Source organism: Perca fluviatilis, chromosome 17 (genome assembly GCF_010015445.1).
Source record: "Perca fluviatilis chromosome 17, GENO_Pfluv_1.0, whole genome shotgun sequence".
NCBI lineage: Eukaryota > Metazoa > Chordata > Actinopteri > Perciformes > Percidae > Perca > Perca fluviatilis.
The window spans coordinates 9,029,097-9,056,828 of record NC_053128.1 but is presented as its reverse complement, the minus strand read 5'-3'; the positions used below and the strand labels follow the sequence as shown (position 1 = coordinate 9,056,828).

The 27,732-nt window shown below is 40.7% G+C and overlaps 1 protein-coding gene across 3 annotated transcripts in view; it reads right to left on the bottom strand.

The window, feature by feature from the left end:
• Positions 1–27,732, bottom strand: part of cacna1bb (calcium channel, voltage-dependent, N type, alpha 1B subunit, b) — a 226,803-nt gene that overhangs the window by 74,121 nt on the left and 124,950 nt on the right. For 2 of the 3 annotated variants that reach the window (XM_039780357.1, XM_039780358.1), the window contains 9 exons: positions 26,271–26,402; positions 15,087–15,159; positions 14,582–14,699; positions 12,308–12,375; positions 11,997–12,103; positions 8,890–8,952; positions 3,834–4,580; positions 1,536–1,741; positions 456–585 (listed from right to left, as the gene is read on the bottom strand). In XM_039780357.1, coding sequence (XP_039636291.1) covers positions 456–585; positions 1,536–1,741; positions 3,834–4,580; positions 8,890–8,952; positions 11,997–12,103; positions 12,308–12,375; positions 14,582–14,699; positions 15,087–15,159; positions 26,271–26,402 — 1,644 coding nt within the window. Of the gene's footprint in view, positions 1–455; positions 586–1,535; positions 1,742–3,833; positions 4,581–7,658; positions 7,701–8,889; positions 8,953–11,996; positions 12,104–12,307; positions 12,376–14,581; positions 14,700–15,086; positions 15,160–18,742; positions 18,773–26,270; positions 26,403–27,732 lie in introns of all 3 variants that reach the window. The other variant, XM_039780356.1, reaches the window with a different exon arrangement.

Here is a 27,732-nt window from a genome sequence, read left to right as displayed (position 1 = left end):
AGTGGCGTTTTCAAATCAATATACATGTTGAAATTGAATATTGCACAGCATCTCTTTTCCTCCATCAATATTATTGATTTTTTGTACATTACTCCAAATATACAGTACATGTCTTAATTATGTGATGAAGGTATGTCTGATATACTTCCTGTGGAAATGAGGATGAATTGATGTTCACCACTGGGGATGCAGACACAAGCGGAACAGTTAATGTATAATATATGGCTCTTAGTTTCAAGTATTGTTTTAACAAGGTGGGTGAATGAAATCATTTTGGGCAGAAAAATAATGGCCTACATCTACATGAATTCACTATGTGCTGTTTGTTAGTTTTTTCCATCTCGTACGGTAAAACCCTAATGTGTGGGATTTATGAACTTTCTGTCCTAATTTAACCCAAACTATCAATTTTATTTCATGTCACTCCTCACAGTCACCTCGCAGCCACGACTTACGGGTTTGTTTGCCCGAAGATGAACATGGAGCTGTAGGGAAGGATCTGCCGAGGCCCATTAGCTGCCTCCTCTTCCTCCAGGTCTTTCTTCTCATCACTGAGTCGGAAGTTGTCGCAGTCGATATTGTTCACTGGTGTGGAAAAATAAACACTTTCATTAGCTCAAAGAAGCACAAACATTAGTAAAAACTGAGGTTGGATTCGAAATGCAGGCTCTAGTCTATATAGTTCTTTTACGATTGCATTTTCTTCCTGCATTCATTCAAATGTTTTATCAATAACAATAAATTAGATTAATTAGATTAAATAATAATAAATTTCATTTCACCTATGGTGGTGTTTGCAGTGTCAAGACTAAGCATGACAAATATGAAAATCTTGGTTAATCACACAAACTACTTAATAAAAAAAACTCACATGTCTTGAGTAAAAATTAGGCAGTCATCATGAACAGCTATAGTATTTTTAAACTAGTGGCATAAGTTAACATTCACGTTTTTCTTTAAAAATGGGCATAGCTAAATTTGTATTCTTTTTTTAAGATTACAAAAGTAATCATTATTATTAAACATTATTAGCAAACTTTAGCATGCTAACACACTAAGCTAAAATGGTGAACAATGTGAACATGGTAAACATTCTACCTGCTGCTTAGCATCAGCATGTTAGCATTGTCACTGTGAGCACGTTAGCATGCTGATATTAGCATTTACCTCAAAGCATTGCTGTGCCAAAGTACAGCATCACAGAGCCACTAGTATGGATGTAGACATGTTAGTCTTGTTTATCAGTTAATTACATTGTTCTTATTTTGGCACATTCGGACATGACCCCTATTGTTTACGATAACATTTTACTCATTAATTTCTTTGCTGAGATCTGGAGCTGTGGTGAAATTCTTAATTAGCCTTAATTACCCTTAATGACTCTGCTGTAAAGTGATGAATAGTGAGAAAAAAAATATATATAATAAGATGTTTTAATCATACAGTATAACTGATACAATGATCTCCAAAAACTTCAAAAAGCAAAACTTTCCTTCGACCTTCCCAATCCTTCCTCAGTTGATGTGTGTACTTACTGGGTATGATGGTGGTTTCTCCAGGCGGGGCAGTGATGGTGACAGGGATGTGGATGGCGTTGCTGTTGAGGCCGGCCTGGCTGGCCCTGGTGGAGTTCTTCTGGTTGTCAGCATCCTCTTGCTTTTCTCCAAGACTCAGGCTACTCCGCATTAGCTGCTGAGGACTGGAGGCGAGGCCGTCCTCCTCAGCATCTGACTGCCTCTCCCTGAGGAAAGAGATGTGTGTGTTATCACAGGCATCATTGTACTCTGCTCTCAGGGTGCTTCATTTGCCAGCGTTTTTGGCCAAATGAGATCCATATGAGAGCGTTTTTTCTGTCCTCCTGGGAAACAGACCACAATTTATCTGACAGCAGACTAGAAGTAGGTGTGTACTGCTATCCAAACACAAGTTATGTGGTGTTTATGTATGGAGACAAACTGATGCAAATAATAAATAATTCTTACTTCTACTTACACAGTGTCTTGGAATATAAAATTAAAGTCTAAAAAACCCACTGGGGAATAAATTAAGCCCAGTCAGATACATAACCGGCCAATCAGAGAGCTGTAGTGAGTGTTTAGATGTTATGACATGGCGCTGTTAAGCCTGTACTCCATGAACTAATATTCAAAACAGGCAAAAAAGATATCAAATAAAATGAAGCAAGACTTTGCAACTGAAGGCCCTTTTTCTAACCTCAAATGTATTACTCACTATAAAGCTGCATTGAGGGGAGCTGCAGATTCAGCTCATCATTTTCTGTAGGTTTATCACAACGAGCGATCCCTTTTACACTGCCATTCTATATATTGTCAAACTATTGAGTGTGTATATATATATATATATATATGGCTTTAAAGAGACACATCAATGATCTATTATGCAGCTAAATTGAAATGAGGTGTGTCTCTAGCTAATTTATCCATTGCCCTGCCACACCACAACAACAATGCACAAAGTTTTACAAGACAAGCAACACAGCAGCAATAAAGTTGCTGTGTAAAATGTCAAAAATAAAACACACAAACCATGTTGTTAATGAAAGGACAGTGTTTTCCTTTAAATCAACTCTATTGTATATAGTTTATAGTAATTGTCAATAGTTGAATATATATAGGATAACAGTAGGCCTGCAGGATATTGGATAAAACTGACATTGCGATATATATATATGAAAAAAAGACTAACTTTTACAAGATGACATAAATAGCTCTATTTAGAAATAATGAATCATTCTCAACTACTGGGGTGATTTTATAGAGGGGGTGCATCTACATAGAAAATAAAAAAGGAAATTTTCTTATGTAAACCAGTCTTTGTTTAACTTTAATGCTTAACAATAACCAAATCAAGTAAGCGCTGTGACTACTCTTCTTAAGTGATTTTGGAGAGGGAAATTAGGAAGAAATACAATGAATGACTGACATGACACCATTGTATTCATATAATACTATCAATCCAGGCTAAAGTGAATGATATTAACAATGCATGCATGTTGCTTCCTCTAAATTTCAGGTTGTGGTCGACTAGCGGGCATGATTTGGTTGCTTGATAAATTGATCAACATTGATTGTGATTGTTGGTTTGCTGTGCATGCAGAGCCTGCATGTTACGCACTAGCAACAAACTGTGTATCCAAAAACACTGAAATCAGTGTAAATTACGTTAGATCAGACACAGACTGCTATTGTAGATTAGTGTTAGGTTTTCCTAACAATAACGTTAGTTGGGACAGACGCCTTGTTTCTTTAGGCTAACTTTATTAGCTTTAGTCTAGCTGGTAGCAGCTTTCTGCGGTGAAAAATGGCCGGGAGATGGCGTGATTACGTTGCATTAATCAGGTGATTTAGATTTAGTCTTTGCAGCGTACATAAAACACGGACTACTGTAGCTTCACTACCCATGGAAAAGCATGTGCATCACTGTGTCAGTGGCAGCTGCCGCTTACGCTACTTTCCTACACACGGGAGAGCCTCACTTCCCGTTATAAACCCCGTCGGACTAACGTTACGTCACATACACACGTTGCCCACGTGGCTACCTGTCTTAAAGGGGTAACAATCTTGTAAAAGGAGAACGGTGAAAGTAACTGTTCTATCAAGCAGAATAAAAGTTGTAGCGTCAACATCTCAACATCCTGCGATGTGACTATCGTGCATGCGAACATGGCGATGTAGGCGATGAAACTAAATATCGTGCAGCCCTAGACAACAGTCAGTCAGAATATAGTAAGGCCATTGTATAGTCACCAACAACATCAGACATACAAACAAACTACCCAAAACATTGATACAAAGTAACATCTGCAGTCTTACCTGTGGCCTTTGGTTCCATTCTTGTTCCTCTTACAGTCGTCTCCATTCAGTGTAGACTGAGCTCTGACCATACGAGAGCAGCGCCCCTTCCTCTCTCCATTACTATCTCCACCTCCTCCCCCCTTCCCCCTGCGCTCTCCCTGCGCACCATTCCCTATCATCCCGTTTCCCTCTTTTGGTGGACGATGGGAGTGATGGTGGCGGTGCCCTCTTTCTTCTCCTCCTCGGAAGTCATTGACCTCCTCCTCAGGGGAGCCGGCCTGGTGATGGTGCCTGTGTCCCTGCCCTCCATCGCGGCTGTGGCTACTCTCCCCTCTCCTCTCTCTTATCTGGGCACTGTCTGTGTTGTGATCTCTGCTCCGGCTGTGATGGGCGTGGGGCCTCCCTCCCCGGCCTTCGCCTCCCTCCCTGCTCTCCCCGTTCCTGTCACGGTGCCTGTGATGCTTCCTGGAGTGCGTGTGGAAGTTGTCACCCGTCGAGTCCTGCTGCGGATCCCCTGCCTCATCCCGTCCTCCTTCAGGAGACCTGCTGGGTTTGTCGCCGTTCTTGGCCTCCACCACGAGTGGCCGGTCCAGGTGAGTCTTCATGTCAGGGTGCAGGTGGAGGGCAGAGGACACCTGGAGGCGCTCCTCAGGGTCGAGCTCGTTGAACAAAGCCTCGCTGCTCGCCCTCATGTTGTGTCTCCTCAGCTGGTTGGTCCTCTGCTCCCACACTGACATGGCCTTTGCTGACCGCTGCTGCTCCTTACTGCAAACAGGAATAAACCCACAGAAAGCGATCATGGGAGAAGGAAAAACAAACATACAAACATTTTATATGATTTTTTTTTTTTTTTTTTACTTTGAGTTCTTTTTCGTATGGGTGAACATCGCCATCCACAGTTTCATCCATAGCCACCATAATCATCCATAATCTAATCTCTAATTCTACTCATCAAGTCCCTAATTAGGAAAAGTAAGTAATAAGGAACCAGACACGAGGTGGTCTATGGATGTGTCAGCACAAATGTCCACCATGGTAAAGCTTTCACTTACCATATACTGTATGAAGAAATTAGTTTACATCCTCCATAACAAAATATGATTATTTGTAATTTCCCCGACACCTAAGATGGAAAAATGTATCTATTGCTAAGGGTTGTTACATGCTCTTGTCATGACATGATCTGATAGATGGGGAAAAGGCAAAGGACAGTGTTCTCACACATGCTTTACAAAGTTTTCCTATGACTCGTACAAACAAGCTGAATGCGGAGCAAGCTTTCCATGGACTAAAACAGATGCATATACTATTTCATATACTTAAGGAAACCACATTTTGTTGAAATTAAAAGATTGATCTAATGAAAGTTTCTTTCAATACTAATACTAATACTAATACTAATACAAAACCAAAAAGTCTAATTCGTCCTTCCGAAACACTACTCAAACTGTCAGGAATTTATTCCAGAATTCAGGACAGATCATTTGGCCCATGCTGCCCTACGGATTAAAAAAATTATTTAAAACTTCTGGAACAGGTTTAATTAAGTACATCTACATGTTGTACCTATCAGAAGTTACATTTTTCAAGTCCAACAACACTGACATGGCGTGATAGTGGTTGCTGTTATTGTTCCTCATGTCCATACTGGCCCAAAAGAATTCCCTTCTTAACGCGATTTTAATTACTTAAAGGTGCCTTGCCACACGTATTTCATGACTTTGTGGTAATATCTGAAGTTCTACCATGGACTCTGTAACATTTTTTGTGGAAAAAATTCCTTGGTTACCTTGTTTCACGCCATTCTAGTGTGGTATAGAAAGCCTGCAGGAAGACTCAGCTCGATTTGTGCCAGTTCTCATTAATATTCAACAAACTAAGATGTTTGAATCTGATTGGTTTACAGCTAGCCAATGAGAGCCTGGCTGTCAGAATCCTTTACCCAATCCAACTGGGCGAGCTAATGAATAGTAATGAGCTCAGGCAATATAATGTCAGACTGACCAGCTTTTGTAATTGGCCTGATTTCTCTGCTTATTTCTGTTCAGTGGCCAGAGGTGACAGAGGAGGTAGCAGTTCATTTTCACATTCACAACATAACACAAACACATATGGACCTCACATATTTCAAAAAATGCAAGTAAAAACGGTTTTGTATGGCACCTTTAAAATCAAAATCCACCGTCCTCGGTAGTGCAAAAATGCATTGTAGTTCGAAGTTGTTACAAGTATTCAGCAGTTAAACAAATCATATCTTCCAAAGTTAGTCTTTTTAGGATGAAAATTTGTGTTTCCACAGACCGTTTGCTTGCTAAGCCATGTCAGAGGGAATTATGCCCTAATAATACCCACTTAATTTGTCTAACTCCGCTGAACTTTAGAATTCACTTTTGCACAGGACTGTGGATTCGGTCCTTATCTTCTACACTGATATTGCTGTAAGAAGGTATTTCTCTGTGGCCAGTTATGGAGAACAGCAACCAATAACTCTTTAATGTAGCTTACAGATGGGCATGTGAGTGTTGTACTGTGTGTTGATAAACTTTAAAAAGTGTGAACCTATCCTTTAATAGGGGCACCATATCCCATGACTATCCTTATTACAGTACTTTATCAATTAGCGAAGGTGTTAACAAGGTAGATAATCGTTAAAATGTCAATTGTCAACAACAACAACAACAAAAGTGTCGGAACAAACTAAAACCAAGGCTGTGTGACAAAGGATATGCCGGCAAAAATGAAAGCTACTATATGTCTGTATTATCCAAAAACAAAGTCTGGAAAAAAGGCAGCCCTCCAGAGGATGAAAACAGCAAAAGAATCCCATCATGTGTCAGGTAAAATGATGTACAATCAAAAGGCTGACAAATCTGCTCTGGTGTTTTGGCATGAAGCCTTCATCAGAGCCTATAACTACTACAGCATGACTGGAAAATAGACATATTATTATTGACTTGGCCACATTCTTTAGGTACAGGAAATCCACTGTGCTTTAAAGAGACAGCCTGATCTCAGAGAAACACCACATTCAATACTGGTGGCAAGTAATGTGTTAAATTTACATGCCAGCACCATGGAAGCAATGCCAATAGACAGTCAATTAGGATCCTTTTGTCTGGGTGGGCACTGGGCACACGTATCACCTGGTTCAACACAGTCTGCGTCTGGAAGAAGACGTGGTGGATGGGAGGGATGTGTCAAACAAACATGGACTTTCAACCGCTGTTCGTGTCCGGTGTGACAAAAAGTCAATGCTGAGTTTTTTTAAATACGTAATGTACTTAACTTGCATACATAACCTACTTATTTGAGCCCAAACCATGATCTTTTCCTAAACAAGTTGTTTTGTTGCCTAAACTTAAATTGTTTGCGCGGTGCCGGCAGGTAAGATTGTGTATGTCAACACGCCTCTATTACTTTGGCTTTACAGCAGCTGTCAAACGTAGGAATTGACTGACATGTCATGTGGCAAACCTTGCTAATCTTGCATGCAAGTAAACTGAAACAGAAATAATTTTTCAAATTCAGTTTGACTCAGGTCATGTGTAAATGGGGCAGGCATGACCAACATGCTATGGGTGATGGTTATTCCCGACATGTATAGTCTTTAACAAGCGGATTCCTGATTGGAGAAGAATACAGTGAGCGATCACACTAAATGGTTGAAAAATGTCCTTTTTGAACATGAGTTTTTCTAAAGACATCATAAACCATCAATCCTTTGATGTGTCCTCATTTCCATCTATCATATATGAAGGCATTGCATACTGTGTCTGCGCAGTATGACTCATTTACATAAGGCTTTACGGATTAGTTAAGTTTGTTCCATCTGGTCACCTGTACCTCAAGATTCGTCGGGCGGGTGAGGAGTAGACAGAATAACTCCTAAAAGACAGACAGAAGACACAGAGAACACAGGACAGGTATCCACAGACAGGTGAGCTACGGACATATAGGTAGTGTTTAAATGTTCACAGAAAGGAAAGTGAGGGATGTAAAACTGAGGGGATAGGAGCATTATTTTGTGAGATATATTACGTAAGAAAGCACATGCACACACTGAGAAAAGCAATGTCAAAGAAATGATAGTCCCTTCTAGTAATGCATTTGTGTTATCTCAAACAGGTGAGGTGTTAAATAAGCGTCTCTGGCCTTCCTTTAATCGATTGAGACAACAGGTCGCCCAGCAGGAGAGCAAACTTACAGCTGGAGGTTGCGTTTAATTGTGGCCGCGGCTCATATTGTCTTTGTAAAGTGATGTCTTGGGGTCTGTGATAACAAACAGACTGGAAATGTCAAACTGCCTGCGGTGATGGCAACGCTCAAAGAAATTAAATATTTATACACAAATTATTCACATCAGAGAGCACAGAGCGGAAGATGAATTACTGTAGGCGCCGACACAGAGGAGTTGCAACCATCAACAAAGTGCACACAGTGGTTGGTTAAGACCAGAGTGTGTTGCAATGACACCCAGACTGGCCTCATATGGATTTAATGCTATTATTGTTCCATTTCATTTCATGTTTTTCTACTCTGTGAGGCAGTTTGTGATGGCTTGTTTTTTTTTTTTTTTTTTTTTTATTATAAGAATCATACATACATTTCAGTTTACCTGTAATGAAGACATTTAGTCTTTTGGAGGTCCAGAGGAGAAGAGGAGAGGAGAGACAAGGGGAGGAGAGGAGAGGAAAGGAGAGGTAACAAGGAAAGGAGAGGAAGCAGGAGAAGAAAAGAGAGGAAACATGGAGGAAAAAAGAAAGGAAGAAGAAACAAAGAAAGTGGAGGGGAGAGGAGAAGAGAGGGAAGAAGAGAAGGAAAGAGAAGACGAGGAGAGCAAACAAGTAAAAGAGAGGACCGAAGATAATAAAAGAAAAGAGCTGGTGATAACCAGAAAAAAGACAAGACAAGAACAGTTACGGAATGGGAGATGAGAGGAGGAGACAAGGAGAGGAAATGAGAAGAAACAAGGAGAAGAGACAAGGGGAAGAGAGGAGAGCAGCCGAGGAAAGGACAGGGGAGTAGAGGAGAGAAGACGAGGAGGAGAATATTGTAACAGAGAGTGATAACTCACGCTGACTGAATGCTGTTGATGGACGACCTGCGAGAGTGTGCATCTCGATTTTGCTTTACAAAACTGTACATGCAGAACAAAAAACATAAGAAAAATGAGACACAAATCTGAAGGGGACAGGTGGACTGTCAGTCTGTCTGTCCACCTGTCTCCTTCTGTCTTACAATAAAGGACTAAACTGTGCAACTACGTCAATAACACAACAGCAACAAAAGCATGATCCTCAGCATAATAAGGACACAAAGCTGAAACTGAAAACAGTTCAGGGGTTTCTAAAAACAGTTCAGGAGTTTCATTCCAAAAAAAAGCACAGGTTACCACTATTGAAATGATCTTTTATAGTAAAAATGTAAGAGTTTTACATACATTTAGATTGTAAAATCACTTCTAATGAGGGGATTTAAAACAAAAAAGGCTAGTCATTTTGTAATGAAACCCTGTCCCTGAAACAGCACTTAATGCACACAAAACAGTTCATTTGAAATATAAAACTCACTCGCTATAGTGTTACCACACTGTTCAATGTATATATTAAAGTATTCTTAGAACACTGAATGTAATGCACAAGATCACATAATAACAGTAATGTTAATGACAGTGGAAAGTGGGAAAGATATGAAGTTAGCTAGTCTGGATCAACAGATGTACATTGCTGGGATAAATCCTGACATCTCGCTTGTCAGACGTCCCTCCCCTTCCGCTATGTCCACTATCTATTTTGCAACGGCACCCAAGGCAGTTGTGATTGGTTTAAAGAAATACAGACAAGCCGGAGCCTTTTCCCCCTATGCCATAATAGATAAGCAGTGTAGCCACACCATTATCCAGCACTGACACAGCGCTGTGGAGATGGGTCTGGCAATGTGTGACTAGAAGTTAGCTAGCTAGCTAATCGGTGATTTAGCTACAGAGCTGGATTGGGACGCATCATAAGATTGAATAGCTAGTCCCTCCTACTGTAAATTCTTTGTGACTACTAGCTAGTTTCAAACTAGTGATTCGCTAAATCAGGTGAGAAAGCCCTGACCGCAGTATGCAGATCGAAGAGCGGCTCGACGTGGGTGGAGCTAAACGTTTGACTCCGCCCACTTGCCCAATAGCAATCGGAAAAGGAAGAATGCATGTCTGAGGGAAAAACACAGGACTTTCAAGCTTTCACCCCAGAGACCAGGACTCGTTTCCCAGGAGTCACGTTTGCTTTCCCCGTTCTTCTTTTCCTTAACCCAACCGTCTGTTGTTGTCTGGCGTCCCCCAGAGACCGGGGCTTGTTTCCCACATGTCACGTTTGATTTCCCCGTTCTTTTCCTAAACCCAACCCCGTTCTTCTTTTCCCAATCCCAACCGGTTCTTTTCCTAAACCCAACTCCATTGTTCTTTTCCTTTTTACAATTCAAATATCATTATTTATTATAATCTATATATCTATATATAATATATATTATATTATAAAGGTGCTGCACTGACGTTTGAGAATGTGCCGCCTGATCTCCGCCAACAGATGGCGCCCAATGTGATGCCTGATCATCGCCACCCGCGGTGTCAAATGTTTAGCCCAACCACGATCTGTGTACTGCAGTCAGGTGCAATTGAATCAGGTTGCACCATTAAAATGTCATAATAGCTAACGTTAGTGACGTTAAAGACTTCAGGAATTGGTTACTAGCACTGTCCAAGAGCAATGAACTAGCTAGCTAGCTAGCTATATAACATTATGTAAACAGGAAGTCAGTATAGAATCACAAGCTAGCATAACTTACAAACATTTTATTTTTACTGGCACAAATTATATATCTGAGTAAATGTACTGTATTACTCTGTTTTATTTGTGTCTGCCTACCTACGTATAGAAATAAGCGTGTTTCAGGGTAATTAACGTTAGTATTCATACAGTTTAGCTAGCTGCTAAGTGGAAAATGTTTTCTAACTATGTCACATTATTGTTAGCTATGTGACATTAACGTTATGTCAACTAACTTGAATTTACGCTTAGCATAACGTTTTGTGATTTGATGTATGTTTTATTATTTTGTAAAATCTATTTAAAAAGTTTTAAATTATTATTAAACATAATTTGGACTGTATTCCTTATTACCTCTTTAAATCTTCACTCTTAGCAGGTCACGTGTTAATAAGCGAATGTTAACATTAGCTAACATTGCACAACGTTACAGCTGGCAGTAATTGGGAATAATTAGTAACAACTAATACTTAAACTGTCATGTGTAAAACTCCACTTAATAAACACTACGTTTGAAATTACCAACAGTTCTCCTAAAACATTGTGCACACTCTGACCTAATGCTATTTCTTCTTTTAATACATTCATGAATTTCTTACCGAGAAGGATGGCAATTAAGAGGCGAGCGGGAGGTGAACATAATCACATCATCTGGTGTGAGCAAAATGCACTTAACTGAACAGATGGGTATCAAAAGAAATCATATTTTAACCTCCAACATCACATATTGCAGCTATAAATCACTAATAAGGATGAAAATGTGTCGTGTTAACACCAGCTTCCTCTTGAGAATAATAATTTCAGTGTTAATCTAGGCTCTAAAATAGGTGGAATTTGGAGGCGCAATTAATTTCCGCGCTGACCTCAGGACCCCCCATACCTGTCAATCACAGGTGGCGGTGGAGAGGGGGCGGGTCAGAAGTTTTGGCATCACAGGAGCTATCTGCGTATATAAAGTCATCCCTGTCATTATCATATTAGAGAAGATGGGAACTTCTGACAATGAAGATGTGAAATTAAGGTTTTCTTCTATCTTGTTCATATGACTGAGAAAGTAAAGACCACTGGTGAATACTAACATACATTGTTGATTGAAGGATCCTTAAATTGTTTCTACTACTGTATTGACGAAGGTATAGACATTGGAATGCAGGCTAATAAACGAGGCAACACCACAGGAGCACTCCCATAGTAGGAATAAATGAGAAGTCCAGACAGTACATCAAACATAGTGCGTATGTACACAGACATTACAGACTGAGAGGGAAGAACATACAGAAGGACAACACACTGAAAGACAAAGCGACATGAATCTCCAGTGTGAGTGAACAGAGCTGCTGTCAGAAGAGAGAGATGGCAGGGAACTTACGCAGAGATTGAGATGTTGGCTGCTGACATCGGGCTGACTTCCTTCACCTCCAAAGCCTTCTGCAGGGCAAGCTTCTTATTAGCTGCCTCCTCCTGCTCCTCTTCATCCTTTAGCCAGTGAGAACCAAGACATCTAATTATGCTTAATGAAAATACATTACAACATGGTGATACTGTGTGCACAAGCCAGGCTTTTGTTGCTGCTGATTTGACATGTTTCACTGTAAAGTAGAACAAAAAAAGTACATTTACATTGCTATGTGTTACTAATGCATCTTCAAATACAACATCAGACAGTCTGACCGAGCCTACCTTAGTCAGTTCCTGTGCATTTGCGAGGTTATCGACAGCGATAGCCAAGAAGACATTCAGCAGGGTGTCTGAATAACAACAGGACTCAGGAGAAAGTACAGGAGTACAGTATTTTTCGATGAAATATGCAACGTCTTTTTCCCCACTAAACTAGGAGCAGGGCCTACAAAATGGGATTTTGTTCATCTACGAGTCTGCCTGTAAAAGTCGGGCCTAATCTAATCTTCTTTTATTGAATAACAGGCATGTGGCTTCAGCCAGTAGTGTTAAAATACCAACCCAAAGCAAAATTACATATTTGGGCATCACCATACACGCATCCCTACAGTGAGTTGTCCAGTACAACTATGAAACTATATTAAGTAGTGTTCAAAGGGATCTGGCCAATTGGTCTGCGCTGCCGGCATCGCTACAGTCCAGGATTGCTGTTGTTAAAATGAACATAGTTCCTCGGGTGAATTTCTTAAGTACAATGATCCCCTTACCCCCACCAATACATTTCTGGAAGAAACTTGATACCTTAATTCAGAAGTATATTTGGAATAATAAACAACCTAGGCTAAAATACTCTACCTTGCAACGTACCACAAACATGGGAGGCCTGGCCCTCCCCAACCTTAAAGTGTATCACAGAGTCTTCCAGCTACGGGCCCTTAGAGTGTGGATGGACCCCTCATCTACTGTCTCATAGAGAGAAATAGAGCAAAACCTCACTGGAAGTATAAGACTGCAAGACCTTGCCTTTGCAGGTGTGTGTCCAAAAAAGTGTATGCTAGCCTATGGCCCTATTATCACCAACCCATTGACAAACTGGTTGAGGAGCAAATACGCTACTCCAATAAGTGGCATTTGAACACCCCAATTTGGCACAACATACACTTAATGTCTGGTAACAAACCTTTTATTTATAACCAGTGGAGCGTACTTATACTCTAGACCAGTTATTCAATGATGAAGGTATGTTAAGTTTTGAAGACCTGAGAGTTGGTTTTGAGGTCCCTAGGACATCCTTCTTCCTTTATCTTCACTTAAGATCAGCCCTAAAATGTTATGGAGTACCATGGGGGAACAGTATTGAGATGCACCCAATCATTAAATGGCTTGTTGATTCTCCTGTGAGAGGATTAGCGTCCGGGATTTATGCTAAACTGATGCAAGCATCCGTAGGAGAACTCCCAATACTAAAGAAATGGGAGCGAGAGTTGAGCTCGGAGGGGAACGTAATTAATTGGGAGACAGTTTGGGACAACATTTGCCACTGTTCCAAGAACCCAAATCACCAGCAGATCCACTTCAACATATGTCATAGGATATACTGGACTCCCCAGAAGAGATACGTCTCTAAAGCTATTCCTACTCCCTATTGCACGTTCTGCCAACCTGAACAAACTGGAACTTTCCTGCACATGGTCTGGGAGTGTGAACAGGTGCATGAGTTTTGGAATAAAACAACATCAATAATATCTGATGTGATAGGATGTCAAATTCCTACTGACCCGATTGTTTTGTTACTTAATGATGAGACTTGGATCAACCGCGACCAAGAAAATGATAGCTCAGTGCTGGCTCTCCCCCACTCGCTTTGTATAAAACAGTGGTTGGCATATTTTCTGGACATAGTAATGCTTGAGCTCTCTACAGCAAGGATCAACAAAGCCAAGTCATCGACTATAGACCTATGTTTTCTTGTATTTTGGTTTGTTTTGTTTTCCTCGAGACCGCAGAGGGTGGGTGAGGGTTTTGGTTCCTGTTCGATTGTATTGGTTTGTTCTGTAGGTTGGGTGTTCAAAAATATAAAAATAATAAAAAATGTATCATAAAAAAAAGCAGAAATTATGAATTATTTAGGCTAATATTAGGAAGGACGAAGAGTATATGTCAACGTTTAGTTGGGAATACTGTTTCGAAACATTTCAATTATTTTTTCACATGCTAAAAAACTGAATAAAACACCCCAAATTCAATGAAAGTAGAGATCCAATCATTTGTTGTACTTGCAAAGCGCGGTGTATGGAATCAGCTTTTATTTTTGGGTTATTAAAATTAGATAGTTAACAGGAAACTCAGATTTCTGATATAGAAATTTTGATAACAACACGAGGGTTAAGTACACTCAGTGAGAAAGAAATTGCTAGATTTATTTCCCGTCAATGCCGACAAGGAAATGGAGAAAATGAGCACCAATTTCAACCCAAAACCATTTACACATTTCAATCCTGCTCCTTCTGACCCGAACGCACTGCAGTTTGAATAACAAGATATCAAAGAGGATACAGTTTCCGAAGAGCGTGAGGACAATGAAGTAGACGGAAGAGAACATGCCACGGCGAACGCCCCCGTGAGACTCGATCCCGTGGTACATCACGGCGTTCCAGTCCTCGCCAGTCAGAATCTGAGGAAGACAAGACATTCAGAATGACACCAGGGACACCGGTGGGTTGTAAAGCCCCCCTGCAAATCTCAGACTGTAGAATTAAATAATTGTAATTGTAATTTATTTATTTGAACAGGGACAGTGCACAAAGAACATTAATAGATGTCTTGTGCCAGGTTGTAGCAAATTGCTAATTTCCACCCGTAGTAACTTTACAGAGTCAGGGGTTATGAGCACAGACTAATTGAAGGATTATCAGCGAGCTCATAAGGGGACAGAAGGTACACAGACCAGTCATTCCCTCTAATTAAAATGACTGATAAAATCTTTCTTTTTCTATGAACTCAACGTTCTCTCATTTACTCAGACGGTGTGAAGTGCACCTGGAAGTCTGGAGTGTCTCACCTGGAACACAGTGAGGATGGCTGCCGGGAAGGTATCAAAGTTTGTTGTTGGCGTCTCATCTTCAAAGTTAAACCTAAAAGAATCAGAATCACATCATTATAAAGAGAGAAAAAACCCAAATAATAAAACTGTAGTCCCAGTCAGATCTTAATGGTATCTACCTGCAGTTCAGGAGGAGATACAAGGAAAGGTACATTTACTCATTTTAAAAGGAAAGGTACATTTATTCATTTTTAAATAAAAAATATAAAGAAACCACTTGGATTAATAGTTAGGAGCGTGTGGCTGAACTGTCTAAGCATCAATACATGTTTCTGCTCATGAGAAACATGACAAAACTAAAAAAACTGACACAGTCACACCTTGAATCACAGCTGCACCATTTCTTCCTTCTCTCGTTGTCTGTAACACTTTTATGGTCTACTGTCAATCCACAATTCCCCCCCACAGAGTTGTACTTCTATACTTGTGAGGACCTTTACAGGCATAAACAACCCTGCCTCCTAAAAAAGTACATTCCCATACAAGGAAACTGCAATTACGTTTTTAGGGAAACATATTTTCCAGTGACTGGTGCCAGTTGTAAAACGGTCACTGTTTTAAACATGTGGTGAATGTTTAGTATTGATACAAAACTACTTGGTTAGGTTTAGGTAACACAACTACTTGGTTAAGTTCCGAAAATGTTGATGGTTTGAGTTTTGTTTTGTTTGTTATATAATTTTAAGGTACAATATGCAACATTTCGGCATTAAAATGTCTAAAAACGACTATACCTAAGTTATATATTAAAAACGCCTATAAGTAAGTTATATAACAAAATATATAACTTAGGTATAGTCGTTTTTAGACATTTTAATGCAGAAATGTTACACATTAAAATTAAAATGTTTCCAATAACGTTTAAACCCAGAGAAATCTGTTATTTTATGACATGGGACGTTTCATTTAGTCGCCTGTCAGTGGCGTCATAAAACCTTTGACCCCTCTGGTTCCTCTAACTTCCGTCCAAACACGCGAACCCAGATGATACGTTCGAGAGTAACTGTAAATCATACGATGTCACAGAAAGAATAATACTCAGTACCCGTAATACAGCTTGCTACATTTTGTCATTGATTACATGCAACTTACAACACAGTAATACAGCAGATGTTATTTATTGACACATTTCAATATCGATTGATCCAGCTTAATGCTATGTGCTAGCTACGTTGACAAGTAAAGTTAGCCTTAGCTGATGCTAATGCTCGGTGGGGAACGTTAACGTAAACATTATAAAGGTTACAACATCGTTCAACACGTTCATGAAGTTATTTTAACTATAATTGTTTTGATCAAGGTACAGTTAACGTTAAACAACACTGGGCTAATCCACGATTACGTTCGCCAGCTGTAGATAGAAGACAAATCTAATGCTAATTTAGCCAGCTATCCCACCCTGGTTTTTCTGCCTCACTCCCCGCTGCTAAGGGAGTTCAAATTGGGATGAGAGCGGACAACAGCCCTGGGGACAACACATCCACAGTTGGCCATCATCCAGCCAAGTTGTATGTTCCGTCGGTGAAACAGACCATATTGCCCTAGGCGTCAGAGTCTGGCTGGCCGCGGTGTGGTGCGGAAATTCTCCCCCCTTTAGTAGTGTTTAGCCGTCTTCTTTACAGTTACGTTTGACCCACAAATGGTGACTGTTCTGTGGACAAAAGGTGAAGGTGGGGAGAGTCCGAAAGCAACACCCGGCAGCCATCCTATTAATGGAGGCGTATCCTCGGTCGGTAGCCCCAGCCGCGAAAAAAAGTCTCTCAGCGGTGTTGAGTAACGTTACAACAAACCCTTTTCCCCAAAGTGCTGAAAACATCCAAAAAGTGACAATGACATGAAATATATTGTGATATTGTGGTTTTAGCTGCTGGTTTCCTGGGATAAAGCCCTGTGTTTGTTGACCCATTAGTCCACCCCACTTTCGCAGTTTTTAATTAGACAAACGTCATCTGGAGCAAAATATGTTTCCCTCGAAACGTAATTGAGTATGCTGTTTTGTTGTATGTTAACAGCTGACATAATGCATTCCTTAGACCCTGAAAGGTTACTTCCAGATTCTTTCAACTTGAAAATAAAGTTGTGTCAGCAATAATAATACCAGAGGTAGATGTAACAAATTACATGTACCGTATTTTCATTACTATTTGAATTTGTTTGTAATTTTCTTTTACTTAAAGGTTCAGTGTGTAGGATTTAGTGGCATCCAGCAGTGAGGTTGCAGATTAAAACCAACTGAAACTTCTCCTGTGTGCCAAACGTGTCGAAGAACGATGGTGGCTGTTGCAAAAACGCAAATGGCCCCATCTGGAACCAGTGTTTTGTTTGTCCGTTCTGAACTTCTGTAGAACCATGGCGTGTGGGATTCCAAAAAATTCCAAAACTCACATTGGTCCTCACAAAGACAGATGTACAACACAGGCACAGGAGTAGGTTTTTCAGATTCCTTCACGGCTTCAGGTAGGGACTAGTGTATTCATAGACGAAGGGACTTGTCTTGATAATGGATGAGAGAAGGAGAGGAAGAGAAACATGCAGCAGGAAACACCAGTCACCAGGGAGCCATGGCTCCAACTTTGAAGTCCAAAACACACTGCCTCTGCAGCTCAGGGCTACACCAAGTGACGTGTGTCACGTGCACAGAAATTAGGCACTGCAATGCAGCACGTCAACTAATCCACAGGGAGTATTAACCATCTGATATCAAGCAAATATTGTAAATCTGGAGTAATGCCTTGATTGATTTTCTCTTCTTTTGAGTTGATATCTCACCAGAACAGCCAATTTCTGCACACCAGGAAAGGTCTTTTAAAAAAACATAATACTGAGAATGTTGGTTGAAGGGATCTGGGTATTTGAGTTTCTCCTTGTCCGCTGTGAGAGCTACACCACCACCACCACCACAAATGAACATGTGCTGACAGTTGACAAGAGAAGAAAATCAAAGTAGCCTGGATATGCTAGGCAGAGGTGAAACTCTAAATAAACAAAAAAAACTTCATTTCTGGGGTGTGGATGATGCTTCAGCACCTCAAAACAAACAGCTGTGTGTGTGAAGTGGGTTTATCATGCAGACAGCTGTCTTGACACATCCTACAGTGCCAGTATGTTTTGGGCTCAACACAACAGCACTCCTGAATGGAAAGTTGAACACACTTCAACACGGGGAAAAGACAATAACAGTAAACACAAACAATGTCTGAAAAAAACAGATTAAGAATGAATGAATGAGGGATATTCTGTCTTCACAATGTGCAATGCTTGCACTATATTGTTATTGTCATCCTTTTCATCTCTTTTCACACAACCTCTGAAACTGCTAACAAATATTAGAGGGTAAATATAAATAAAATACACAAAGGTCTATGAATCTGAGTATTAACCTAATTGGATTCAAAGTGGATTCAGCTATCTGAATCCAACACTACTGACTTTACACAAAACTGAAACACTGAGATCAGTACAATTACATTAGCACAGATGTATAGCTGCAGATTTATTTTATGTTAATTTTTCTTGAACGTGAACAGTAGGGTCCAACTTAATCATCAGACATGCACACTTTCTACACAAAGGATCAAAATATTTTCAGAAAGCCCCCAAATGAACCAACAAACCTGCCAAAACCTGAATCCATGGTCTTGAAACTAAAGAAGACAATGAGAGAATGATACAGAGATGTGTAAAGATGGGTTGGTCATTCAACTAAAAATAGCCTACACTGCTGATCATTCATCATTTCAAGTGTCCGTTATTCCTAAAAATGTGGAAGAAATATGTGGGGTTGGATAGAAAAAGGTATATATTACAAAATTGAGGCAATATCTAAGACAAGTTTGAGAGCAATTGTAAAATGTAATTTGAATATAGATTGTGGTGATGGACACTGACACATGCCTTTGGTGTGGGAGATCTGGGTTCAATTCCAACTGCGATACATCAACACGTGTCTCTCAGCAAGACACTTAACCCATAGTTGCTCCAGAGGCGTGCAACCTCTGACATATATAGCAATTGTAAGTCGCTTTGGATAAAAGCATCAGCTAAATGACATGTAATGTAATGGTGACAATTCAGTAGGTTTACAGCATCCAGGCTGAAAACAATTAAAAACAATGATTGTTATGAGTTAGAAAATGTTCGTTAAAGGTCAGATATGTAATATATTTACATATTTTATTTATCAGATATAAAGGAAACATGCTAAGTTGAAATTTTTTCTGACAGCATTGCTAATGCCAGTATTTTCACCTTTTGAAATTTTCATTCCGTGACAGAATTTCTGTTTGTGTCTTGGCCTGTGTGTTGTTATCAACTGCCCAGTTTGACAGCCAGGCCGGGTTGCCAGATATACCTGTAAAAACGTAAACCCAGCACGCTACAGCTGTAACATTAGTACAGCCATGAAAACAGCAAACACAAACGGGATCAACGGAGATAAATTCTACCCAACCTAAAAAAAAAAAACACGGCATGTTTCTAACAGTTGCGTGACCAGAGACGTAACAAACCCCAGGTAAATATTGGAGATGTATTTGAAAGATGGAGACAGCTTAGAGCCCAAAAGGACGCAGAGCTGGCTTATTTCCTCTTGAACAGGTAAGCATTAGCTTCAGGCTAATTTATCATGGCTACAAGTGACGGGCATTTTATGTTATTTCAATATTTGTGTACTCACATGAATATATAGCTAGAGTACCCAAGTTGGTTACTTGCAGAAACAATTGAAACACAGCCAGTAAAGTGATCCCGACTGGTCCTGGCTAATGCCGCCATGCTAACCCTGCTAACTGCTAACGTTACCAGAGGACCAGGCAAGCCTGTTCAGCGGCCGTAGCCGACAACGGTGAGTTATTTCAAGCCAAGAGAGGCGGGCTGTCAATCGGGAAGAGAGGACCATGAGTTTGCAGTGTGTTTAGCAATGGTTGCAGAAATTCTAAGCCAATAAAGTGTGCTCAGTCGGGTGGAGAGGACGGCAAGATAGTGTTATTTTTAGTGGTTCCTACCAGAATTCTTTGCCGAAAAAGTGTGCCTGTCAGTTGGGTACAGAGCTCCGCGTGAGCACAGGCTTCTATGACTGTCAATATAGCCAGCATCTAACGTTAGCTACTCCTTTGTGCTGTGAAGATGTCTGGCTATGTGAGACAAGCGTCTAGCAACATTGTTGTGGATGCTCCTTCAACGCACTTTGGAGGAGTGTCTGGCAAAGCTAGACTATGGATGCTACGGTCTCAGACTGGCAATCTCCGTGAACTTCTTATCTGGGGAGGAGGAGAAGGGGGAGATGACTCTCTCCAGTATTTTGAATTTGTACTGCAGTAGCTGTCAGTATTACATATTGCACCTTTAAATAAATTTATGTAAAAACAGATGCTGGTAATTTAACCACCAAATTGGGTCCATGTTTTCCTTACAGGGTGAACTTAAATCAGTAATGGTGTACCACAGGGGTCTATTCTCAGCCCACTACATTTTTTTATGCTAGTGACACTATTTTGTATGCCACTAATTCTACTCCCACCAAGGCTCTTACTTCTGTCGGCTTTCCAGTCACCACTTATTAATCGTATACTTTTTTTAAATGCAGATGAGAACAAGTACATGGTTTTCTCTACTTCCACCTCTGTCTTTGGCTATCTTGCTATTAAGACTTTATATTGTACCCATATCATTCTTGCTGACCCATAGAAATACTTAAGAATTTGGCTTTAGTATTACTTAGTGTAGGATTCAAGATCCCTATTTAACACTTTACCAAAACATTAAAATGTTTAGTGAGGTTTTTGGCAGAGAATTAAAGGCTGACTGTCTTTTCTAAAAAAGGAAAAATATTGTTGAGTCATAGTTAATGTCTGTAATTGACTATAAACAATGATGTACTGTCATGCTGGCCCATCATCTCTTAAATCCAGTCTATCACAGTGCTGTGACAGCTTTCATAATCGTCAGTGATTTTAAAATTCAAAGTTAGTAAAGAAAGTTGATTGAAGCACAGTTTTGTGTGCTATGGCAATTCATCTTTTTCACAATAGAGGAATAGAAATTAAAAAAATATGACAGTATGTGCAGCTGCTGGCAAAAATGCTCACAAAAATAGAGCCCATTGAATCCTTCTTAATGAACAAGGACAGACACAAGTACAGTTTACATGCTAAAGATGCCTAGTGTCAATTAACTGCCCGATAACAGTCAAACTACATCAAATATAAACATGTAATTCCATCTTGGATATCTTTTGAAATCAAGGTGTATGAAATTAGTTTTTTTGAATAACAGGACAGCTTGGCAGAAACAATCAAAATACAGTTGACATTACACAGCCCAGTTAAGGAATATACAAGAGCTTATGATTTAGACAATAATGTTCAATTGAATGTGTTTTCAAAATGCATTTGATAAATATTGACCCAGAAAAGGCCCTAAAGGGTTCAAAGGTTGACATTTTGAATTTAAAGTGCTCATATTATGCTCATTTTCAGGTTCATAATTCTATTTAGAGGTTGTACCAGAATAGGTTTATGTGGTTTAATTTTCAAAAGGCATTATAATTTTGTTGTACTGCACATTGCTGCAGCTCCTCTTTTCACCCTTAAGCTCTCTGTTTTAGCTACAGAGTGAGGCATCTCACTTCTGTTCCATCTTTGTTGGGAGTCGCACATGCACATTAGCTAGGTAAGGAGTATGAGGGTGTGTCACGCTAGCAGTTAGGCGAGCATTATAACGTGTGTTCCAAAGTGACGCACATTTGTCACGGACGTAAAGGCTGGACTACAATAGAGCTGTTTGTGAACACGGTTTTCTGTTGGAGATGGTAAGTCCCTTTGGGGTGGACTTTGGGCATACTATGAGCACTTTAAATGTCATGATTATTTCTGCTCTATAGAATGAATGAAATGTCTTTCACACATCTTTGAACAACCATATAATTCAAATGATGCGATATGTCACGTAAAGCAGTCAGAGGACCAAGAGTGAAGAAAATGTGTTTGTGTGGGGACAAAAAACACACAGAGGAAGAGAGGAATAAGGAAGGAGAAGGGCCTGTAAAACTGAGGAGGAAGTGGAGCACATTGTTCCTACAGCGGCCGTCTGCACAAATGACAGCTTGTTTCTCCTTTTCATTGCAGATCCTGTGATGTGTGTGTGTGTGTGTGTGTGTGTGTGTGTATGTATGTGTGTGTGTGTGTTTCATAACTAGTAACTGCACTAGGGCTCGTTCTTACGCCACTGGGTATCCACATTTTTTTGGCCATGTGATAAATCACTGAAAACCCACCTCGGTCCTATGATGTCAACCATCATGTATGGGTCTCACTCTAATACGTGCTGTACATGCACGAGGGAGATGGCGCTGGGAGGGAAGAGAGAGAGAGAGAGAAGGGTAGGGAAACTAATTCAATAAGGCTTTTCTTCCTTGGTATGTCATCATAGGCTCTCTTCTAATGCTTCCCTCCTTCTACCTTTGTCCATCTCTGTCTCATTACGGCATCCTCCAGCAGTCACCCCTCTCTATACCCATAGCTCATCCCTCCATCACTTTCTTCATTTCATCTCAGCTTCTTCCTCTCCCCTCCTTTCCTCCCTTTCTTTCTTTCCTTTCCTTCTTGCTCTCCACCACATCCTCCTCTCTCCCTCCATCCTCTCCTCCTTCCTTTGAGGATTAGCTGGCCCAGTGCAGGGAGCGGCGGTGACGCTTTGCTGCTGCGCCTGTGTGCGCCGACCTCTGTTTACTCTGATAATAGGAATTGGGAGCATGCTGCTTGGCTTCCACCCATCCTGAAAACAACAATCACGTGAGTCCAAACTCCCCAAAAGCTCGTGCCCTAACTCTCCCCAGTTCTAATCCTTCAAACAATAACAGCAGGTTTACATTGTATACGTGAATAAAACACATCTCTGAGAACACACAGGCATGTGCAAGTGGATTGGAATTAACGGCTGTATGATATTGAAAACAAACACTTCTGAGCATTGGAAATATGAAAAGAAATGAAAATGGCTTTTACACTATGAGGAAGAGGCTGAATACAAAGAGGCAGCCCACTGGATACTGCATACTGTATACTAGGGATTGGTTGCGTTGTATCTTTGCAAAATCCCGAATTCGTGGATGGACTGATTATTATATTATAGATTAATCTCTCCACATTTTTTTTTATTAAATGCATAATCTTTAAATGTTTTAAGGTAGGTTAACTTGTTGGCATTTAGAGAAAAAAACATTTTCTTTGTCACAGTCGAAGAGGCTGTGCTGAGCCTTTCATACCAGGAAGGCCGAAGAGCTGGAAATATAAAATGCCATCTCTCCTGTGTCTAAGTGACACAGTTAATCAACAAAGAAGGTCCGCACCCTTAAAACTGAAAGCTACAAAGCAGCATTCAGAAAAAGCCATTATTCTATTACAGTAAATCCTGAACGTTTCCTTTAAGCTTATCACGTTTTTTTTTTTTCTTTTTTCAAAACAGTCGGTGATGTCCTGTGAGTCTCAGCAGGCAGGCGCTCCTCTGCCTCAAGCTGTTTATCTTTCAATTCTCACAATTTTACCAGGAGATTACTTTTGGTGTTTTGAGAGCAGAAACATAATCTCTGAGCCAAAAATAAAGTCGGAATATTACAAAGCATCCCTCGTCTTCATAACAGGATGTTTAATCTTCTATTTAGGGCTGAAAGCCTTTTTTTTTCATTAAACAATTAAAATTATCCATTTTCTTTAGTTTTGGCAGATTTTCTGAAACAAAAAGTGACATTATCTGCGAGCGCAAGAACAGTAAAATGTCTATTTTTTTAACTGAAAATGAAATTATTTGACACCCTGTGTACATTTTTAGACTTTAAGGTGAAAGTAGACCGTGTGCTCGTACCGATGTGTTCAGCTGGCTTAAAGCACCATGTGGACGTCAGACTCATCTCACACTTGTCCATCACCAGACACTAATGCGATGCTAACGATGGCGTAGACTGATGTAAGCCTCGGCGCCATGGCAACAGCCGGCTGCTTCAAAGACAGCCAGTTGTGGTGTGGTGTTTGTGAAGGCCCTCAGTCCGAGGAGAAGGGACTTCATGTGGGGGGCGGGGGAGGGGTCAATGCTTTGACTGTGTGACTCATCGATTAAAGTGCAGATTCTGACCTTGCAATGGCTATTTATGTAGAAACCCATCTATTTTATGTTTTTTATATTTATTTTTGATTGTCTTTGCACGAAAAGGGATTTCAACTAAATTGAAGGAAATCGGAGCAAAATTCTAACTTTCGGCACATTTACCAAGCCTGGCTAAAAAGCTTCCACTAAAATAACAATGCAAAGTTATAAAACATGTGTTTTTCTAGTTATAAATCACAGGCAGAAAAAAATCCTTTAAAAAAGCTTGAAGACATTGTGTCATTTTTTGAGTTGATTCTTAGCAAAAACACCTTTGTTCTTTCACAAATATGTGCTCATTCATGTGTAATTACTTCCACCCAGGGGCGTAGCACAAAATTCCGGGCCCTGTAGAAAGGCATTTTCTTTGGGCCCCTCCCCGCATCCACAGCTATTCATTCTAGCATCTTTTTGGGCCCTCCTCACATGAGGGCCCTGGGTACTCCGTCCCCCTTTTCCCCCCAGTATGACACCCTGCTTCCACAAACTAATCTAAGTATTCTCGTAAGCGTAGAATGTGCCATTCAGAATCGTTCAGAATACATACGGTCGAGTCGCTCAAATGGCGGCAGCCATTTTGCGCCTCCATCTTTAAAATACAAAGAGGGACATACCTCCGCCTTTCGCCCCTTTACACTCAGTTGGCACCGTGACGAATGCCAGGGCGAGATTACCTTTCCCTCACACCTCCGTCGCATCAACTGATCTCTGACTCTCCTCACGGAGAAAAATATGCCTAGCCTACGTTGTAAAGATTGCCTTGCACTATTAATGTCATACAATATACACAATAACGATAGCACTGATACTTTACTAACATTAGCTTGCATATGTTTGGGAACCTGATAGCTGATGTTAGCAATGAAATGGTACCAAAATAACGAAAACGTAAAACTATTATTCATTTTAGATGGAGGTCATAACCAACATGTTAAATGACTAAATAACTAAATGCAAATGTAATTGTTTTCTAAAGTAACCTAAGTCGTACTGGAAGCCATGTTAATCTGGGCATACGCCCGCCGTAGGAGTTATAACGCGCTCAGAATGGGAGGGGCTAGAAAGTAATATCCAGTTGGTTGCCATATACAATTTCACCACTAGATGGGAGAAATTCAACAATGTAGCTTTAAGAATCCTTTAATCTAATATGAATCTTAAATTTTCCTTTAATTTGCAAGAATAACATTCTTTTTAAACAAATCCTAAACACCTCAGTCTTTAATGCAACATGCAGCTTTACACTGGTCTTTGAACTCAGCAGTATTACCCCTTAAAGTAACGTATTAAAACTAATTTAATAATGTCGCAGGTCAACAACCAATGCTGTAGATGTACCAGATGCCCTACCTCGACCGATAAGGCACGACAACTTGTTGTTCAACAGAAGAAGCCATAAAGAAGAACATAGTATTATCATTACAGTTTATTTAGTGTATTTAGTGTTTAGTACTACACTGTTGAGCTTGTGCTTCTGGTGATTCTGCCGTCTGTCATGGCGTGGTCACGTGGTCGTGTGTTTGCAAAGGGTGAATTATTTCTTATATACGGTCTATGATTAAATGTCGCTATCAAGTTGCATCATGGGAAGTGTAGCGTGCGTGCGTGCGTGCGTGCGTGCGTGCGTGCGTGCGTGCGTGCGTGCGTGCGTGCGTGCGTGCGTGCGTGGCGCGTGTGTGTGTGCCAGGCCTTTGATTAACTGCAGCCAGCCCAGAACCATGAGGTGTTCCTGCCATTAGAAGACATGGAGCTCCTGCTGAGAGTGATATCAAAGGGCCACAGTCGGCGCTGCTGCTCTGCCAGCGACCTGCTGCTTCAACAAGTCTGTCATCACCGCCAAGCCGGGCCAGGGATCACACACAGGGAGGAGTGTCAGGTGAAGAGATGGATAGAGGAGAAAAGGAGTGTGTGTGTGTGTATACACATGTGTCTGTGTTGAATGGATGTATGGAAAGAGGAGGAAAGAGCTCTCAGGGAGCAGGGCAGGTTAGAGAGGTTACTCACTGTCCTCCGAAGAGCTGCATGCCCAGCAGAGCAAAGACCACGATGAAGAGGAAGAGGAGGAAGAGCAAGCTGATGATGGACTTCATGGAATTGAGGAGGGAAACCACGAGGTTCCTCAACGAGTTCCAATATCTGAGAGGACCCAGCAAACGCACAGAGAGACGGAAAAATTACCTTTTGTTTTGTTTTGAAAGAACAAACGGATTCAGACAAAGACAGGAAACGACCAAAACAGAGGAGGAACGAGAGGAACAGATGGCAATACGAGCTGTACTGTAGGTGGCATAAAACAAATCAATGTGTCTGGGTCTACAGCTGCCAGTTTCAGTGAATCACAGGATTACAGCTTATCTAATGAAATAAAAGGATTGCCATCAAACTCTAATAGGATTGTCAGTTCAGAGAAACCAAGAATTAAGACTTAAGCCCTGAGAAAAAGTGCAACTCCTGCAACATCAAAACCTTGCATCTCCAAATGTAGCGTAATTAAAAGAAGTCCAAATACACTGCACTGTGTAGACTTAGAAGTGTTTGCTAGTCAATTTATTCAGAATAGTGTCTACTGAAATAACAGCATGCACCGCAGGTTTTATTTGGTTTAAAGCCGCACTTCACCAATTTAAAACCTCGATTTTAGACATGAAGTTCAGTTTCACCGTTACGAGGAGTACAACCCAGCCCGTGAAAACAGTCATTGTAATGTTTTCTGTAGCTCTGGAAGAGCTTTCCAAAGTCAAAAAATAACGACGTGGGCATTCAGGAGGCAGGGAGTTGCATTCCGGGAAATGTAATTTTGCAATTTGACCGATACTAACGTCTAGGTAGCGGTTACTATGCAAACAGTAGTATTCGGACCGGATTAGAACGCGAATTTCGGTTCCTCATTTCGGTTCCGACTGAAATATTTTCCCTCTGTCGCTCCGGACAGCGGCAGACTATTTTTTTCGTTCTCCCTTTTTTGCCAAGTGGCGCACGTGCCCGCTCGCGGTGTGAAGCGCGTGTCCGCGCTATTCCCCCGACATGCACTCTACTATCACAGCTGATAGACGGCTTTTTGTACACGCTCTGAAACGGACGTAAAAACATCCCACTTTCTCTGTAGTCTAACGTTAGCTAGCTACCGTAAATGTAGGCTACTTTTAAAATGGCATATCTTCCCTCTGGGCTCACCAAAACGGACGTAAATGCATATTAACCATTCACTGACTGTACGTGATCGCTAGTAAACATATTACACTTGCTCTGCTGTCTATCGTTCAGGACAAGAGCCTGTAGCCTGGTGGCGGGGGAGGCAGGACAGCATCCCCAAATTGTCTGCCCTTTCAAACTCCTACCTGGGTGTGTACAGACCTCTTGGACACCGTCTGAGAGAGTTTTCTCCTGTGCAGGACATGTCATAAGTCAGGAGAGGTATCCTATCTTGCCAGAGAAGGCAAATATGGTCATTTTTCTGCAAAAGAAC